At 33.0% G+C, this 19745-nt stretch overlaps 1 protein-coding gene and 2 long non-coding RNA genes across 9 annotated transcripts in view; 2 read left to right on the top strand and 1 right to left on the bottom strand.

The window, feature by feature from the left end:
• The window catches only part of LOC105666954, a 63473-nt gene extending 62604 nt beyond the window's left edge, over positions 1-869 (top strand). For all 5 annotated transcript variants that reach the window (XR_007226780.1, XR_007226782.1, XR_002308836.2 and 2 more), the window contains one exon: positions 551-869. This is a non-coding gene — a long non-coding RNA (uncharacterized LOC105666954). The remainder of the gene's footprint in view (positions 1-550) is intronic.
• LOC100650711 (sterol regulatory element-binding protein cleavage-activating protein) lies at positions 766-9362 on the bottom strand. 3 transcript variants are annotated; one of them, XM_012319804.3, is made up of 13 exons: positions 8515-9362; positions 8018-8200; positions 7707-7940; positions 7461-7641; positions 7230-7375; positions 6065-7157; positions 5691-5964; positions 4551-5617; positions 4308-4467; positions 4066-4249; positions 3852-3991; positions 3566-3777; positions 766-3427 (listed from the first exon to the last, which is right to left on the bottom strand). In XM_012319804.3, the coding sequence occupies exons 2-13, from the start codon at positions 8131-8133 to the stop codon at positions 3248-3250; spliced, it is 3987 nt and encodes a 1328-aa protein (XP_012175194.1). In that variant the 5' UTR covers positions 8134-8200; positions 8515-9362; the 3' UTR covers positions 766-3247. The 3 variants fall into 3 exon arrangements, with proteins under 3 accessions (XP_012175194.1, XP_012175192.1, XP_003403180.1); XM_012319802.3 differs by having other exon boundaries at positions 8765-9362; XM_003403132.4 differs by having other exon boundaries at positions 8775-9362.
• A 109-nt stretch (positions 9363-9471) lies between these two features.
• On the top strand, positions 9472-17742 carry LOC125386538. The gene is made up of 3 exons (XR_007226784.1): positions 9472-10590; positions 10741-10870; positions 17081-17742. It is a non-coding gene; the product is annotated as an uncharacterized LOC125386538 (long non-coding RNA).
• The last annotated feature ends 2003 nt before the right edge of the window (positions 17743-19745 follow it).

Below are 19745 nucleotides of genomic sequence, written 5' to 3'. Positions count from 1 at the left end.
GTTTTTTCCTGCAGAAAATTATACTAAGGAATAAAATAAGATAAAAATCTTATTTGAATAATTATCCAAATAAAAGCACATAACTTTGTACGACTTGGAATAACGCGAATTTAAGAGCCTGTTAATAATGCGATAATCTATCATTTATTTCCTATTAAATATTCATTGCTCTTAATACCGACAAAGCCAGTTTGCTACTTGAGATAATCACTTAGTTACCAAACCAATATATTTATATACCTTATTATCAAGAATATTAATTGCAAAATATGGTGTTGTTCATAATATGTCATTGAACGATATTACGCACGTAGACTGATCATGGAATTATACTACACCTGTACTATCACCTATTGATCTACCAAGAAACTTAATTATACACTACAATAGTATAATTCTTATCTAGTGGAAAGTTCCATCATACGCAGAATTTTTGGCATTATAATGACCCCCAATTGCACGTTCATTTCGATTTTCTAGACGTATCTTCCTCATAAAAGATAGTAAAAATGTCCCTCCTCAAAAAAAATTAATACTTTATCTGTTTTAGCGAAGAGAAAAAGAAAGGATAGAGGAAATTGATCAACAGACTGTGAATTTTGAAGCGTTTATGAGAAAACTTGCAGTTTCTAATAAAATATTCAATGTAAAGTATTTGTTACAATATTCAGATAGGATGAGGAAAAACTGAATCTGTATAATTATTCATAGCTTATTGACCAATTATACGACGAGTTCATTCAGGATATTAGAGGTAACTCGAGGTGTAGTAAATGTGAGAATTTATTAAGAACGGTATATCTGGTGTACGACACATTTGCACATGTTAAATTAATTAAATAAATATAAAAATCATGCGAAATCCTAAATGAAACGTTAGCCAGCCAACTGTGTCATTAAAAGCATCTTCTTCTTTCTTTTTTCAATTATTTTATCCTTGTTGTATTTTATTCCTTTCGCGTAACGACTTCTATGAATATGAACGTGTCATGATATCCGATATGATTTATAACTTTGGTTAAGAAAAATATATATATCTATTTTGAACAGACGCATGACCCAACGCTAATTGCCTCGAACTTGTATCAGAAAAATAAAACGAAATTTGTTGACACGTACCGCCACACAATTCAGTCTAAAGATATATAGATCGCTATCTTTAACATTCATTTCATAACACACATGCCAAACTTCGAAACCTAACCAAAGAGTCCCCTGACAATTAACTGGAAATGTTCAAATAAAAGTGTGGAAGTTGTGTATGTCTTAAAAATATGATCGCATTTTTCTGATAAATTATTCAGAATTTCATTATACAAGTGGAAGTCCAAGTAACAACTACGTATCGCTAGACTTCAAAGTTCTATGCTTCTATTAAAATTTAAAGTAATTAGAATTAACTATAAATAGATTAAGAAAGATATTACATATAAAACATCTAAAGCATATTATTTGTTATAATATGTAGTAGGTGGAATGGATCTCTGTTTGAGTTCCATTTCCTTAATTGTGGCTGTAACAATAAAAGTTTGCGCACAATCTGCAGTCTGTATGTCACATAATTTGCGAGCAATAAAAACATCATAGTTTTAAATCTAAAATAAACTTCTGAAATTTTCCTTCAAACATATATGCAGCTAATGGCCGGGAACCCTTTTTGTAACATTAAACGCTCTCTTCAACAATAATTTTCTATATTTCAAACTTTACACTTGGACTTGATTCGAACGCTTTTGTACAACTTCCTCTCAGAAGAATAAAACATTGGCGACACTCCGCATCGTTATGTGTCCCAAAATATACATATTCTTCTCTTTGAACGTTAGCGAATAGCGAAGCGGAGAAGACAATTTACATATTAAATCTTCTATGGTGATACATATGTATATTATATATGTATGCAAAATAGGACCCATTTTCATTCGTTCGAAAGTAATGATTCTTAGTATAAAAATAGATCGTTAAAACTAAAGGAGACTACATGATTTAATACATAGGATGTTAAATATTCAATCCTTCCAGCCTAAGAGCTCGGTTCTTGAAAATTAAATTCAACAGTTCCGAAAGACTCTTGGCAGGAGAAATTAAATTACATACTTTTCTGTCAATGCTCTAAATGAATCAACATTCAATGTACGATTTTACATAATTGTAAACTTGCACAAGCCTCCAGTGACGTCATATCGAGGGGCCAAGCGTCAGAAGATTGTGATCTGTTTTATTCGTTTCCACAGCCCCTTACGAAGATACGTTTATATTTAATTAGATTAAATAAAGACTGAATAAAGGCACTCTTAGACCGTGTAACAAAATTGCATAGAGACAGAATGAAATCTCGTCGTACGCTAGACACTTGTTATGCAATACATAGATTCTTAAAACTCTTGGAGTTGAAAGATCCTCTATAATAAACTGATAAGTGTACTGTTTATGAAATAACTAATCGTTATTTCTAGACTACAGATATTTATGCAGATTCATACTTTTATGAATATAATTAATAATTAATAGAACCTATATATAGAAAAATCTACATAATAAATTTGGATATTTTATACATCTTCGCCATGCATTATTGCCCTCAAATTTCTCATAAGTGTATAAATATCCGCAGTCTAGATGCTTGCATAATACAGAAGTGAAATCCCAGCACATATCTGTATTTAACAACTCCGATTTAACAATCAAAAATGTCAGTTCCGCATATGGATCTACTCCTAAGTTGCTTAAATAGAAAGAAAAATAACAAACGATACTTATGAAAATGCTCATAAATCGCGCTGTGAAAGAAATTGGATGCCTCGAAATATAGCACAGCCATATTTTTTATTTGTTATTTAGGCAACGAACGGAGATATCAAAAATTATTCGATTCTCTGTTTAGTTATCTAAAAATATGATCTCTATCGCGTATCATTGCCTTTAGCGATATATTCAAATGTACATAAACCATCTCGAGAATCGTTGAAAATTTTTCGTAACGGTTCATAGAAAGGGTTAAGTATACTTATATACTCTACACGTTTCTCTTTACCTGTCACGATAGGGTACAAATGTATCAAGGCGACGATCATGACGGGTGTAGTCTGGTGTAAAAAATTCATATTAAAAGTGTGTGTCTAATTTTCAAATGTAAAATGTACGTCGTGTAAAAATCTATATCTCCATAGATGGTAGAACGCTGTTCAAATATTAAAATTAAATAAGAAACGAAACAGAGCTATGTACAAAGGTGCATATACAGATCTTAATCTAGTTTATCAGAGACCAACGGGAACCTGACTATCCGCAATTGTCGACCAAAATCGCACACTACGCTATCTCTTAACGCTAACATTTGTTTTACGAAAATACAACTATCTGTGTGACCTAGTCTCACTTCACGCACAGGCTCTCCCGTCCTCACGTCCCAAACTACTAGTGATCCCTGAAATCGTACAAATTGCAAACATGTCTCATATTTTCATGAACCTTACCCACACGATATTTACGTGACAAGGGTTGCTACGAAAGCGGCTAAACTAATAAAAATTTCATCTCATTAGAATAGAATATATGCACATACCTGACTGCTGGTTATGAGTAAATGATGTGTTAACATGACTAACTGTAAACTGTACGCTGATCTGTGTGCTGGAAGAGCATGTAGTAGGTGTCCCTGAAATCGTTCCCACACGCATAACTTCTCATCAGTGCCAATGCTTATCACGTACGACACGGAACACGTAATAGCGGCTATAGCACCATCGTGAGCTTGTATACTGTACATACACGTTCCTACGAACAAAAAATAAAAACATGAGTTTGTTATAAAAAGTTATGATTTGTTATCTAGGATATAATATAAGTACCAGTTAAGAGATCCCAGACACACAAAAGGCCATCTTGAGATCCACTGCCGGACGTCATAGGGCTCACCCTGTCAATGAATAGACAGGATATGGGGCCACAATGACCATGGAGGGTATACAATGGCAACTGGTCCTCCAGCCTGAAATTGAATTTGAAATTAAATAAGTGTAACTAGCGGACGTTTCAGAGAAATCATGAAACAAAGATACATACCTATATACTTTAAGAGTGTGATCTTGACTACCAGTTAAAACTCGACCACCCTCGCTGTCAAGCACCGTTATTGCTTGCTGATGTGCCTTATGAGAGCTAATTTTCATGCAGCGAAGGTCTTCTTCGGATTGCATGATGTTATTTATATCCATAGGTGAGCCAGCACTTCCTGTTCTGACATGAGCTAAAAAAAAGTAACAGTGCAAAGAGCAGTGTATTTAAATAGTAACAAATGAACTTACTTCTTCTATAGGAGGTGAATCCCCAGTCAATTTGTTGACCTTCACTATAACTTTCTAATTGTAGAAAGTCAATGGAACCGTTTAATTTAGCTGCCACTACTCTACTGCCGATGAATTTTACGACGGATATTCCGAGCCCTGATCCGTCATCGAACAAACACTAAAGTATTTCATTTATTTTTATTTTTGTTATTTTCTAAAATATTAATATTGATATTGATATTGATTTTTTATAATATTCACCTTAAATTTACCTGTAGTACCTTCCCAAAATTCTAAACTGCCGTTTGCACAACCCACAACTATAAGGTTCTCCTGATAGTCCATACACCAAATAGGAGACACTGCATGCGAGATTTGCATAGTTTTATCTATATTCACAAAAGTCACATTGTCCACTACACCGGGCGAGTTTAACTGTACACTAGGAATGCACAATTGTTCTAAACTCCCTGAATTCTGCAGCTCGTCTATAGACCTATTATGTTCCTCAAAGAGATGTTTATATTGGTCACCAAAATCGAATCCTTGCTCGCGATATTGCTGTGCTTGGAATTGTTTGATCGATGTAAACTTGATATTTATCGCTGATTTGAAGTCTGGAAGATCGTAAGCGTTGTCCAAACTTTTACGATTATTTTTCTTCTTCTCCAAGTTGAATTCATTGATTTGATAATCATAGTCCAGCGTGTTTCCCATTGAATGCCTTTTTCTATTATCATTTTGCCCTCTGTGCATATTATATAATCCAGGAGAGGATTTTCTGTACTGGGCAGTCGACGCTGGCCAGTAATACGATGCAAACGAATTAGTGTTCTCCATTTCCCCTCTCGAAGGTGGCGAACCACTTTCGTAATCCGACATTAACTCATCCACGTCCGCCGTTGTGTGGTTCAAGTTTTTATTAGGACTACTAAAGAACTGTTTTCTGTCTATGTGAATTAACTGTTCACCCGATGTTGCATCCCACACTTTGATGTGTCCAGCTAAACAGGTACTGGCTATGGTGTTACCGTCTGTAGCGATGCATTCTACTTCTTGAGCGTGACCTTCAAGAACTAGGGGTAATGCCTCCAAAACCAATTGTGTTGCCGAATCGTGTGCCTTTTCTGTCTGATACCAACTTGCTCGCCATTCGGCGTAATTTCTCGAGCAAATACATCTATAGAGGACAACCATTGTATAGGCGACGACAATAATACTAATGAGACATAGCACTGTCGCTAAAAATATTTCCATCGGACTGGAAGGAATGAAAGGAGCATCCGCGTTAAATCCTCGACTTTCTGACCTTGTTGGTAATTCCATATCTGTAATAAATTTTTAATTGAATGGTTGTGTCGTTAATTGTATTGATAATTTTTTTATGTTATGTATACTTACCTGAGAAATCTAACGGGTCGAAGGCGACAGTCGCAAAACTCTGCCATTGAAAATGCTGCACATCATTTGGATTACTGATTTGTTTCACTAATTGCGGACTGACAGCATAAGATAGTTTCATAGTAGGTAATACAATTATACGTCCGCCGGCGGCAGAAATGTTGTACATTGAAAGAATCGAAGACCAGTGATAAAGCGATAAACGACTCCAAGGTGGGAATTCCACTGGTTTTAATTTATTCAGTTCATCGGTAATATTATTTGTTAAATCACCCTAATGTATAAAAAAAAAACGCGGTAAATCAAAATTTATGCTCTAGAAATTCCACACGTTTAGCGTTTAAAATAAAATAAACAGATGGTCTCTAAATTACCTGTTTGTTCAAATGATCTGGAGCAATGGTTTCAGAAGCAATTGATACTGATTTCATGGTATTTAATTCGACGTAATTGCTTGAGGACTGGGACCTGTCTACTGTGTATCCATCAATATCTGATTCTGGTTTTAATGTTTCACTTAGATGTATAACATGTTCAACAATGCCAGAATTGTAAATGATCATGCTGATCCAGACAACCATCCATACCATAAAGGCACGCTGAAATATTCGAGTTCTTGCCCAGAAATGTACTAGACGTAAACGTTTTGGAATTTTGCCAAATGTATGAGTGTTTTGTGTATTTGGAGCTATGACATTCGTCGGGCCACTAGATAAACCATTCAATCTCGGATGAGATTTTGACCGGAAAATATTTGGTTTTCTATTCGTTATGGTCGTCGTAAATTGCTTACGCGTAGTTGGTATGTTGGGCAAGTGAAATTTCGACGTTTCATTAGACAACTCAGTCCGTCGGATATCGATAGCGAGGATTGTTGAAAAGAACATTATTTGCAGGAAGAAATCATTGACTAATCCCACAATGGCAAATATACAGAATTCTTGTATGGCTGGCACAAAAGTAAACAATCCAATTGTTAGGATTGTTACTTCTGTAAGCAAATTTTTGGTAATGGACCAACCCTCTTTGGAAAGGGCTTGAGCAACGCGTATTTTCACATCCAAATGTGCTGGAGTACTCACTACACTTTTGGTTAATACCAACACATTTTCTAGCCCAACGATAATCACCAAATAGGGGAACACTTCTTTTCCACTTAAACTCAATGTTAAGCCAAAAAAAAAGCAAATACCCACAGTCATAGATAAAGAACCTATCACTGTTACTGTTGCACTAAAAGCTATTCCAATTTTTGATTTCACTAACTCTATTTTACGCACAGAGAAATAAACATAGAAAAACAAAGCAAAAAATGTCATCATCAGGGGGAAGAAGTCACTATAGTTAAATTCACCAGGATAAAGAATATGTAATGTTTCATCCATTGGAATGTAAGTAGCATTATCATTTTGCGTTTGATGAAGATGATAGTAACTTTTCAACCTATGTTGTAATCCTTTTATAAACCTGAAAATAAAATCAACCAAGTAATATGAAAAATAATTGTCAACTAATTATACTTATCAATTAATTACTTACTCAGGGTCATAGTCCTTTAAGTAAATAGTTACTGCATATTGTAAAATCCTTTGTCTAAGTCGAATTGGATATCTTTTAATTCCAGTTTCTTTTAAATTCATTCCAAACATTACTTCGGCTAAACTAATTTTACCTTTTTGTAGATTCTGTAAAACATAATTTTATAATTAAAGCAAATCTTTTTGAATATTTTATTATTTCTAGACTTTATTCAATCCATTATTATCATACCTGGTACGAATATATAGTATTTATAAGATTTGTATCTTGTGCATACAGTTCAATACTTCGTTGCCATAGATTTGCAGGTGAAAGAACCAAACAATTATATTCTGGCAGAACTTCCGACTTTTTGCCATTTCTTTTTTTAACTGCCTCAATATGTAAGCAGACTTGACCTAGTGTCTTTAGTCTAGAAGAAATAATAACAATAAAGACAGCACAACTCAAAGAGTCAATTAAAAGCAAACAACTTACGTTTTTGGATGCTGATAATTCTGTATGATTTCTAAAAGATTAAAAACTTCATACAGTGGACCTCTAAAAGCATCCATCAGTGTTAACTCCTCTGTCCATGGTATAACTCCAACCCTTAATACCACTTGTTGCACATAAAACACAGAGTTCTCTGTATTGTTTTCAGGTACAATAGTATGGTTAATTATTGTCCTTGGTACATTGCCAGGCATTGGTAAATTAACCAAAGGAGAGCTATAGAAAAAAAAATGGCAATTATTTTTTAATTCCTGTTATTTGTTGTAGGATACAAATGAAGCAGTATTACTAACCAGCATAGCAATATAATTGAGATTGCCAATGAAATGATTGCAATGGGATGAGACGAACAAAACAGGCCATGGGCATAATATAGCCCTGCCACCCTATCTGGTAAACTACGAAACATTTCACTTTAAGGCTGCCTCACTAACATGTCTTACATCATGTAGATATACGTATTATTAGCATATGACCTGAGAACATTTGAAAAAAAGATATGATAGGTACAGTAGTGCATAATATGCATGCACAAGAAAAGATATTCATAATAATATTTGCTAAAAAGAAATTCACAATAAACTAAATACAGTAGAGACCATAGATTTATTAGAGCACAAGAAAGGACATTCATAATACTTGTTAAAAGGAAATTCGCAATAATTTAAATACAATGTATCATGGACTTATTGAAGCACAAGAAAGGATATTCATAATAATATAGAGATATAATTATAATCGCAATAATTTGAATATATCTAATCAAATATACGTATATGTAAACATTTACAGGGAATGATTTCAAAAAAGAAAAGAAAACATCCAACGTATTTTTCTTCATGTTATCAACGACATTACGCAATTGACGTATTATTCAATTCACATTTTTAGAGGAACGAAAGGTTCAATGATGCACAGCGTGCAAGGTTGCGACGAGCAAATACGTTTTCGTCCAACCAAATCCATGACGCAATAAGCGGCACGAATAAAACGATGATTGGACACGACGAGAAAACAAGTCGACGTTGCACATCACTTACGTATGCGTACCACACTAATTATATCATTTCTCTCAGATCGGTCTCTTCATTTCAATTTACATTGTCGGACGAATAATCGACACAGTAACAAGTGAAAACAAGACTCTTTTTCCACACAAAATAAATCCACTATAAAATGTACATTATCACTCTTTTAGCACCATACTAAAGAAGATTCTTCAAGTTGCACTCCACGCAAATAATTTATACGCATGAAAAAAAACACTACTGGTGCGATGAAAAATATTCTTTATCATACTTTATTTTCAGTAAAATCGAACAGATAATCCAGCAGGAAGTGTAGTTTTATGCAGATACAGATACGAGCTCGAACGACTTTGAGGTTAGGTTCGCTCGTCGTGGTTGCACGTATATGTGTAGATGATAGTCGGAATTGATCTTGTAACGCGAAACGCGACGTAAAATGCGCAAGAATCAGTCACACGTGCTTTAAATCGTGCGTCATTTCTCGAATAAAGGAGAGTAGAGGCGAGTACGAGTACGACGATGTTCGAGAAACGACTTCGTAAACGAGATGAGTGTAACCAGAGAACCCGAACACGGCCGGCGTAAATTTCCTGAGTGCACTGGCCGGTTTCAATTTAACCCGCAACGACACTGCACAGAGTGGTAATTTATTTTTAAACGATCCGGTCGAGCCTCCGACTGGCGACCAATCGCAGGTGCATTAATGTTATGCAGCCCAGCTGAGCCCCTCTCGCGCCTTTTGCCACGCACGTGACAAAAAATTTGATAAATCTGTGGAATGAGACCGTCGACAAACTGAACCAATTCTCTTGGCTTCACGTTCGCTTTTCTCCACCCTTTTCAACCTATCAAGGACAACGTTGCGTCAAGGCAGCGTTTCATTTGCAATTTATCTAATCAATTTTCATTATCGGATTCTATTTTTCTTTTTTAATACTGTGTCCTAGGACCTAATTTAATATTTTTTCATCACTACTTTTTTCATCATTATTTTTTTCATCACTATCTTTTCCACCTTGATCTCACAATTTTATAAAGTTTAAAAAAATTGAAGTATTTATAACATTATGAAAAAGTTTTGTGAACATATAATTTTGAAATGATATCGTCAATAAGCAATTCTCGCATTTCAAATATTATTATTAATATTAATAGATTGGGTAGATTAACATTTTGCATTATACTTGTTTATTAGTGCATATGACAGAAAATGTATTAATTCTCCGGTTAGGCATAACGTGAAAAAGAATGAATAATGTTCTGGTTTTATTACTATTCTGAATACTATTTTTACATTGAGTGATTTATGTGGTAGCTGTGTATATGTTCAACATATAATACGAATTAAAACAGTGATATTTGAATCTATAGAACAATAAAATGATTTATTTAATTAAACGATAACTGTGTAGATTATTAGTATATTAAAAATAACTTACAAAACATACTTGTCTATTCTTAAACTTCCAAGTATAGATTAGGCTAGATATATTTCTATACTTTATTATGAATTTTATTCATATTATTATACATTCTGTTATATACATTTTGTAACCAAAAGTACGTAAATTAAATTGTATTGTGTCTATAATGTTTTATTATACAAATTTTTGATATAAAATAAATAAAGGGTAATGTATAAAAGGAGAATAGTATGATATATAGTACCTATTTCGAATTTAAATTCTATTTAGAGAAGAGAACGCAAGTGGCGCTAGTAGTTTCCGCGTTTTCCGCATCGGTCGGTTTGAATTCGCGTTTTGTTGCACGAAATTGTGAAAATTATATAGAAAAGTGATATCAATTACCATAAATATTTCTCAAAGAGTGATTAAAAGGTATGCTATTGTATAAAATGTTATAATTTCGCAAACAGTATCGATAATTTATTTCGTTTCAATGTTTGTTACTTCGGATAAGAACATTACTGACGCTTTGCACGTTCAATTTATTTTCCACATCTGACGCTGTAAATTCGCCTGTTCTAGGTTTAATTCAATTACTGGAGCAATATAACAGGAATAAATCTAAGTGGAGTGAAGTAGGAAAGAAGTAGGAAGAGTAAAGCAGCCGTTAATTTAACAAAATGGAAAGCATTGTCGTAGGACCAAGTAATTGGTGAGTCTAATTGAATTTTTTTTATGCGCGAGTAGAAATGTATGCGTGCGCAGTAATGGAGATATTATAACGTTGGAATATTTCTAAAATAATGAAGCTATATAAATATGTATAATATCCAAATATTTAAAAAGAATTTTTATTTCTGTATGTATTTTTTGATACGTACTTAATACCTCAATTATAAAAAGAAAGATTGTTGCATCAATAGAAACCTTTCTGTCAATTACAAAAGGTCATTCAGACATATTTGTTTTTTTATTATGTTTATCCTACGTTGTCTTGGTAATACTTTATAGTTAATCACGATCATGAAATTCGGTACTCAACACTAGCTTTTGATGCAAGTTAATTTTTTTTTAAATAGAATAAAAAATAGAGAAATGGAAAAAATAAGATTTCAATCAATGCAAAAAAATTAATCATTTGTCAGGATTGCGCAAGAAGAATATTGTACTTGAATCTTTGATTTTGAATCTTAATCCAAATACTAATTTAAACTTGTATATTTTTTTGGAAAGTTATACAAATATTGAAAGATATAAATTCTTATGGTTAAGTAAAATTCAATTTTTTCTCTGGACTAAAGTTACCTTTATCATTTAAATTTGATCGTTAATTATGTTTATTATTTTATTTTGATCTTGCAATTCCCAAATAACAATACAGTTGCAACAATTTTTTAAAATAGGAAATACACGTAATTCTTTAATTCTTTAAATAAATGGTTTTCGTAGTTTTTAAATTAATAAAAAAAACAAAATTTTAATTACGTTTAATACATTATTAAAAAAGGAAAAGGTTACAAATAATTAAGAAACACCATCGCATTCAGCACGGAATAATCGCATTTTAAAGTGGTTTGCTCTTTGAACAAGAATACGCTGGATCAAGCTGTACAGAATATTCTGGACACTCGACGCTTTAACTTGACGCTCAGTGCAAGTAAAGGAATGGATCCTCACCGCAGATCTTTTAAAAATAAAAATTTCCCGATAGTCATGCAAACTATATTACATTCGTAAAATAACCCAAATATTTGATTTTGCTTTTTGTCTTCAGTAGAAAAATGATTGAAAGGAAAGTTTCTATCTTTCAACAATAAGTGCCAGATCCAGCTTTCATGTAAAGAGCCGAATTTTTTAGAAAATTGCCCATTATTATTGGTCTTGTTTCTTTCTTTCAAAAGATAAAATTGTTCCTTTTCCTGGATAATTCGAAATTTGTCAAAATTTGTTAGGATTTTAATATAAATAAAAATTCAAATTTTTACAAAATTCGATTAATTCAATTTTAATTTTATTTATTATTTATTTAATTTCGCGGTATTAAAATTTCTAAACGAGTATTATATTTTAAACGATTCCTTCTCCTAATAAAAAATTCCCCAAAGATTCTAACTGAATTCCAGAAATTCTCACTGACCTTGAAACAAATTATAGCCTCAAGATAGATCTCTAGCTTTATCCGAGAATTTTCGAATCGCTTTAAACTAATATGAAGTTTTCTCAATTTTGAACCAATCGGGTCAAAAGTTACGCGACGAACACGTGCTGCACAGTATTGAGCCAGACTGCTCAGCCTAAGGAGCTTTGAGCTTTTTGGACAGCCTTCCGACTGTGATCATCTAATTTCGCAGTCGCTTAGTTATTTTTGCGAGCTCATCCACCCAATATCGTCACTTAAAACAGAAATACAACAGACCGCGTGTATTCTATGCTATTCTACAACTATATTCTTCTATTTAGAACATTTATGTATAATTTTGTATAATTTTCATGTAAAAGTTTAGATATTTAGAACTATGTCCTTCTATTTTGTCAACATTTTTAAAACAATTTATAATAGGATATTTTGTCTCTTAATAGTTCAGGTTTTACATGATTTCTAGATAGAGAAGATTTAACATTTTTAAGTTGCACTTAACTCTAGAAGTTTAGAAGATTCTTTCAGATCTAGACTAAGTCTGGACTCTTTCAGTTCTAAGGCTTTTACTGTTTTCTCAATTTTAGATTCTCCAAATATATCTTAAATGAAATTTTTCATTTCAACGTTTCAGAATCATTTCACAATCATTTCTTATTTATTATTTAATATATCAGGAAGAAAATTGTAAGAGACTTGCCTTTCCTCTTTTTCTTTTTACCTCTTAGTTATTAAGATTCTATAGAGGTAAATAAGTTTTTTAATACTGTTTCAATTCTAGATTTCACAAAGATGCTCTAGATGAAACTTCCCACTGAAAGAGCCTCCAATGATCTTCCACTCTTGAGTTCTTTGTTCTCTGCCTGAGAAGATTTATTATTATCACCTAGACAGTGTCTAGACACAGAACAAGTGTATCAAAGCATTTTCTTCAAAGAGACCCTCAAAATTGTTTTACTTTTACATTCTAAGAAGCTCTTTACAGCATCTGTATTATGAAATTTGTGATTATGGATTCTCCTTTGTCCCCTACTTACTAGATGGGGGGGAGGGGGTGGGGAGGATGATCACTATTATCATCAAAATACTTTACAGTTATGCTTATGACATAGTTCCTGATGCTGATAGATTCAGCTAACAAACAATTTTGGATATTTGCTGTCATTAACAATAATGGAAAATTTCTGATTGCGAGAGTCTTCATGGGCATAAGTTTGAAGTGTGAAGGTTATCTGTTACTCTTTATGACTGACAGATATGAATTTCGTGTCACGCATGTACCTCATGACTTGGCTCATCTATAGCCGCTCTAAATTTTTGGACACTGACTTCTGTGTCCCCTCTTTAGAATAAATTATTCTTCCTAGTTGAATGCTGGAATATTCCATCTTAACAAATCTTATTTCAAAATTTCTTTTGTAATAAGAATAAAAAAGCCACAGTGTGTTACAACTTGTCTCTCCCTACCACAGTATTCTCTCTATCAAAATAATGTAATTTACTAATTACGCAATCGTGATAAAATCGTATACATGTTCATTTCAATGTGGTAATAAAGTAATTAAAGTTCTATGCTTCTCAGGCTTGCCTTTTAACCCATATTATATCACATTGTTGAACTTGCATACAAAATCATCATAATTAGCTTCGATATGCATGACTGACCTTCTTCAACATTTGTTAACAAATCTTTTACATTATCTCTTCACTATCTATTTCATTAAATAAAATCCATGATTCACTTGTACTTCATTCAAAGCCAAGATGATTTCTCGCTACTGATATTCCATGCATTCCTGAAAAATTAAAATTTCGCTATTAATCTATCTCCGCAAAATGTTTACTTCTCATTTGTCTATCTTCAGAAAAGTCGAAACATGTTTGCGAATTGATTACATTTGAGGCCTTCACGGTAAAAATAGATCATGGCATATCTTTTCTGAACGTGAATTTATTATTTTAATTTATTCCAACAAGTTGCATGAATTGTAACAAAAATGTTGAAATGCGTGTTTTCTAAATGGAATCAGTTATCGTATAGAATAATATATTTATAGATATAACGTTGCTATAACAATATATATATTACATATTATTCAACATATACGTTAGCTAGGGAATTATTCGTTTCACCGAATGTTAGAATCGAATTTCCCTCTAAATGCCACTTTATAGCTTCAAATTATATATTTTACTATATAGTACTATCTCAACTATTATTATATTTAAGTTACAATATTATAAATTTAATAATCGTTCTCATGCCCCATAAAGGGTAGAAAGATTTGATGCTTTGTAGAAACCGTGCAATCAGTATGAGCAAGTCCATTTACTGAATTTGTTCGAGGTGCAGTCTGATCTTCGAGCAACATTCTTGCTTTTCAATATTCATATTGACGTACATCCACGTAATATTTACCGTGAATATTTATGAGAAACCGCGGCATGGAATCAATTATATGAACTTACCGATGCAAAGCAGCGCCTTCTTTTTTATCTGCTTTCCTCATGTTATAAATTGCCATGAACTACGGGTGAACAATTTTATGTATGTTCGATTATACAGTGCATAATATTGCACGAAAATCTGCCTTTTTTATACACGCCGGTTCTTTGCATCTCACTGTTTTTTGTGCTCGATGTACAATGTTTTCATTTCTTAGAAACGAGTTTCCTCCATCTTAAATCACGTCAGAATATTTCCGTGTTTCTATTTCCTGATTCCTGCCATGTTTACTCATTTCATTCTTTTTTTAGACTAATATTTTGTATCGCTTATATCGAAGATCTTCTGCTGAAAGGCCGATGATTTAGATACTGTATTCTGACTCGACAATTTTCTTGAAAAATTTTGGATTTTTTGAAAACTCAAGATTTTGTTAGATTAGTAAAATCTGAAAATTTTCTAACGAAGAGATCGTTTACAATATATATATATATATATTTCTGAGAAATTTCGAGATATTTTTTATGACAAATAAAGTCTGCAAATGTTCTAGGAAAAGAATTATTTGAGATATTATCAAAATTTGCAAATATTCCAACATGCTTGTTTCAAATAAATTCTGAGAATTTCCATTCAAATATTACTTAATGTATAATTTCTGTTCCGAAATTTCACGATCGTTTGTTTATTTCAAATTAGATAATTTCGAAATTTATAATTTCTTTTCGAAAGGTGAATGTCATAGTGTGTTTGAAACGTGAAAGAGACGTGGAATAAAATGTACGCGATCCCAGAATCATTGTATAAAGCAGACGACGAAATTCTCGATTCTGAATTTTAATATCCGCTGAGGTCATACTTGTTAATTATTATTTATGTAATTCCTTTTTGTTGATACACGTTCCGGGTGAGTGGTTGGAAACGAGGAGAATTATGGAAATACGATGAAATAATGTTTCACTTACGCACGAATTGTCGTCGATGTAATTATCGAATAATATTATATAAAGATTAAGAATATATTCTATATGTATCGACGATAATTTTTACCACGCAGTCGCATTTTTGTTCAATGTTTAATGCCTCGTCAACTCTCCAATTGCACGATTTTATTATTAGATCACCCAAAATATTAAACTAAAAGACAGAAATAAAAATTTCTCCTTTGCAGAAGAATTATTCGAAATCTTCTATTAAGGATAGTAAAATGAAAGAAGAAGAGATACTAATTTATTCTAGCGAAAGGTATAAGAATTAAAGTTTCCTTTTCGTAATAGGATTATTCCAAAACCAAGTAGTTACTAGCAATCATTTATTAATTGAAACACTTGTTGATTCCTGATGCTAATAAAACGATAATAAGAAAATTAGAACATTCTGTCAAAGGTCAAAATTAAGTTTCTTTTCTACAGCAGATTTACTTCCTGCTTCTTTTTTATTTATCTGACCCATGTATTTTAACACTAATGACACAAAACAAGAAAAAAAAAAGACGTTAGAATATTTTATCAAATGCGGAAATAAACATCTCTTGAAAATAGAATTATACGCTAACGACCATATTCACTAACGACCAACCTACAAGAAATAAAAAATTATCGTATTTCAAACACATTTAAGTGATTCAAAATCCGGCTACTTCGTATCAATTCTCATAATTCTCAAGGCAATCTCGAACTACGTAATCCATCATTAGAAAATTTCCTTGACATCTAACCTTTGCTGCACAACAGTATGGAATTATTGGGCACTGGGTATAGCTGGGTCTGCTATCTATTCAACGCAAGACGAAAGCATGTTTTCATCGCTGGCGAGCGTTTGAAGTCGGATTAACTCCGCATTGTTAGCCGGTATCCATCTCGACCATTCCATTATCCCGCTGATTGACGTACCTAATTGCATCAATTGCGTAACAAATGGAAATTGGGCTGCTGTGAAATGGTCAATGCCGCGTGCTGGAGGCGAGCGTCTGCGCCAATACACGCGGCGCGAAAACACGCCTCAAAAACACTTCCTTCGTTTATTTTTGGTGCTTTAGGAGAAAATAAGAAATTGGTTATGGAGGTTAGATTTGCGTTACGAACCAAGGACCACCGGCTGCACTCTGGCGGTCGATTTGACAAATTACAGTAAATAACCTGTTATGGTGATGTTGACCCACGAGTGACAGATTGGGAGGTGCTATCACCGATACACATCATATTATTATGTATATGAATGGATGCCATGGGAGGTGATCGAGAGACGATTTCGATACAACGACGAATGATGAGTTAATTAAGGATTAGGTTTTTTAGTGTCAGGCTGACGTTTCTGGTACCGAAATTTTCTTTTAATAGGATTACGATGGGTCCACGGGAGACAGGGGGAACGTCCATTTTAACAAAAATCCTGAGAATGTGGAGTTTAATGTTTCTTCGTATGCTCGTACGTATGCTCTTTATCTTATATGCTAATTACGTCGCGTTAATTGAAATATAAATTTTCCACCTGTACGACGTATTTCTTGTTCTGTACGGTTCAATGTATTATACTGTTACGAAGTTATAGGTAAATTTACGCAGAATAAGCCGAAGAATAAAATGTTTCGCTCTGTGTAATGTCTACGAGAAAATATAAAGTTGTGAAATTATGTATTGAGTAATAAATGTTCGTTTTCTGGGAAATATGATAAATATTTCTAACAAATATAATAATTTCATACGCGTATGTATGGGGTTAGGAAACTAATTCTTAATATGGTGTATGGTATTCTTCGATCTTAAATGTGGAAATTATAGTTTTGGACGGAAATTGAGATTTTCTCGGATGAATCAAACTTCTAGCATTCTAGATATTCTAAATAAATACAAGTTATCCTAAAGTTTCGAAAAATCTCATTTTTTTCGTTCAAACGATTGCGAGGTTCATCATGAGAGACGAATGAAGTGTTAACTGTAGGTTTCTAGGTACGATGATAGTTTGAAAAAAAAATCCAGATGCCGAATAAAATAAACACGATAATAATAATAAACAATTATAAATAATAAATAAAATAAATAAATACCCTGCAATAAGAAAGACTCGAAAAGGAAAAAGATCATGAAAATAACGAATAAAATTCTTAATGCTTTTTTAGTATTTACTTATACAAAAAAGACGAAAATACTTAGGATACTCGAAGGATGTTTCGCAATCTATTAAGCGCGTCAAAATAACAAAGTAAATATTTTATTACGACACTAAAGAAATCAAGTTCGATGATATAAATTGATATGAAAAAATTGCAAACGTAAATGTGTATTATTGCTTAATAAGTAATCTAATCGGCCATTATCAACAATAATTCATCATCAGCATAAAATAATTAACAAAACTGATGAACTCATAATTATGAATCTATCTAATTAGAATATACAATTTCCAAGAATTCCCCACATTATAGCACTATATTGCAATCATGCAACTTCGATTGATATTGATTGATGATAAAGTGAATTTTTTCACCGCTTTTACCCAATGATCCGATTTGTTGATTTTAGATTTCACAAAAGTTTTTGGTATAACTTCGCTTCAATCCGCTATCTAATCTCTTAAAATGTTATTTGATCGTCGATAATGGTTAATTCAGGCGAAATGAGTTTATACACAGTGGAAAATAGTACGAACATCGATTCCTTCGATCGATAAGGCGAACTTAATTCATTGCCATAGTTTCTCCATACTAAACGTTATCACGAAAAAAAGAATTTAACGCGGCAATTAAGTAAAAGAAATATTCCTACCATATTAAAATTCCTTTCATACGAACAAAATTTTCCCTTACAATTTTTACCAATTTCGAACTTAGTACACTGATCTTTCTCAAGAAACGCGCACCTAAGTGATTGCGGATTTTGTCAATAGATGGTAACGATAAAATCCGTAATCACTTAGTTGCCAACCCAATACATACGCAGATAATTTCCGAGAGTACCGGTTGGCTATCATTTCTTCTTTCAAATGTTTAAAACAAGTTTTACGACGTTCAAAAAGTTTAACAATCGTTTATTACGTTTGTCTAACACGTTGAGAAATCGCTATGTAAATGATTTTTTCCTACAAATATTTCCTTTGCCTGAGAGGAATATTAAATTATTCAGGTTAAATACATTGCAATAATCGCAGGACTGTAATAGAAACGATCTCTATCTAATTATAAATTGTCACAACTATTTTTTTTTTTTTTTATATATATATATAATGCAGTATATCTGACCATGACGTTCTTTTGCTATTGTTACGCGCAAGCAGACGCGAGTATTCGTCTTTCGCATAAACACAGATGACGTACGTACGTACATCGGTATCTGTTCTGTGGCATAAGTTCGCAATTTTATTTCGCATCGTCGATAGACTCACGACTGATAACGTCAGCTTCTTTCGTCATGAAAACTTGAAGTTGAAATTGGTTTTCGCAGGTGGCGCCAGCTATCGACGCTTTAGTAATACCGTTGGCTACTCGTCTCCGGTGTTATCTATTATACTAGTTTGTGATCGATTTCCGATAAATCATTGTCGACGTTGTTATTAAATCATAGACGAGGCACAGGATAGACGCGATAAGCAAAACTTTTGCGCATCCCGTGTCTTGCGGATTACAGGGTCCCCTTACCATTTTCGTTTCGTGTGCTACGTTATCGATTCGGTATGTTACTAGTACCGACGAGGTGCATTAAACGACGAGGTTTGAATTAAAAATACGAAACCGAGGCTTGAAGATAACTACGCGGCTGAAAATTGAGATTTAAAAGCGAGGCTTGAAATTAAATCTTGAAATAAAGATTGAGCCCTTTGTAGTCGCCTGTAACCCCCGTCGTCTCTCTTCGTCCAAGAATGAGACTTAAAATTCAGTTAAACTATTGGATCGACAACCAAGTGATTGCGGCTTTTGTCATTAGGTGGTAATGCTAAAATCCGCAATCATTTAGTTGCCAACATTACTAATAGGCTACGACAAGAACTTTTCATGATCTAGATTGGACT

This window comes from Bombus terrestris, chromosome 16, assembly GCF_910591885.1.
Source record: "Bombus terrestris chromosome 16, iyBomTerr1.2, whole genome shotgun sequence".
Classification (NCBI taxonomy): Eukaryota; Metazoa; Arthropoda; class Insecta; order Hymenoptera; family Apidae; genus Bombus; species Bombus terrestris.
Note: the sequence above shows the minus strand (reverse complement) of the source record. Positions and strands in the feature narration are given on the sequence as shown.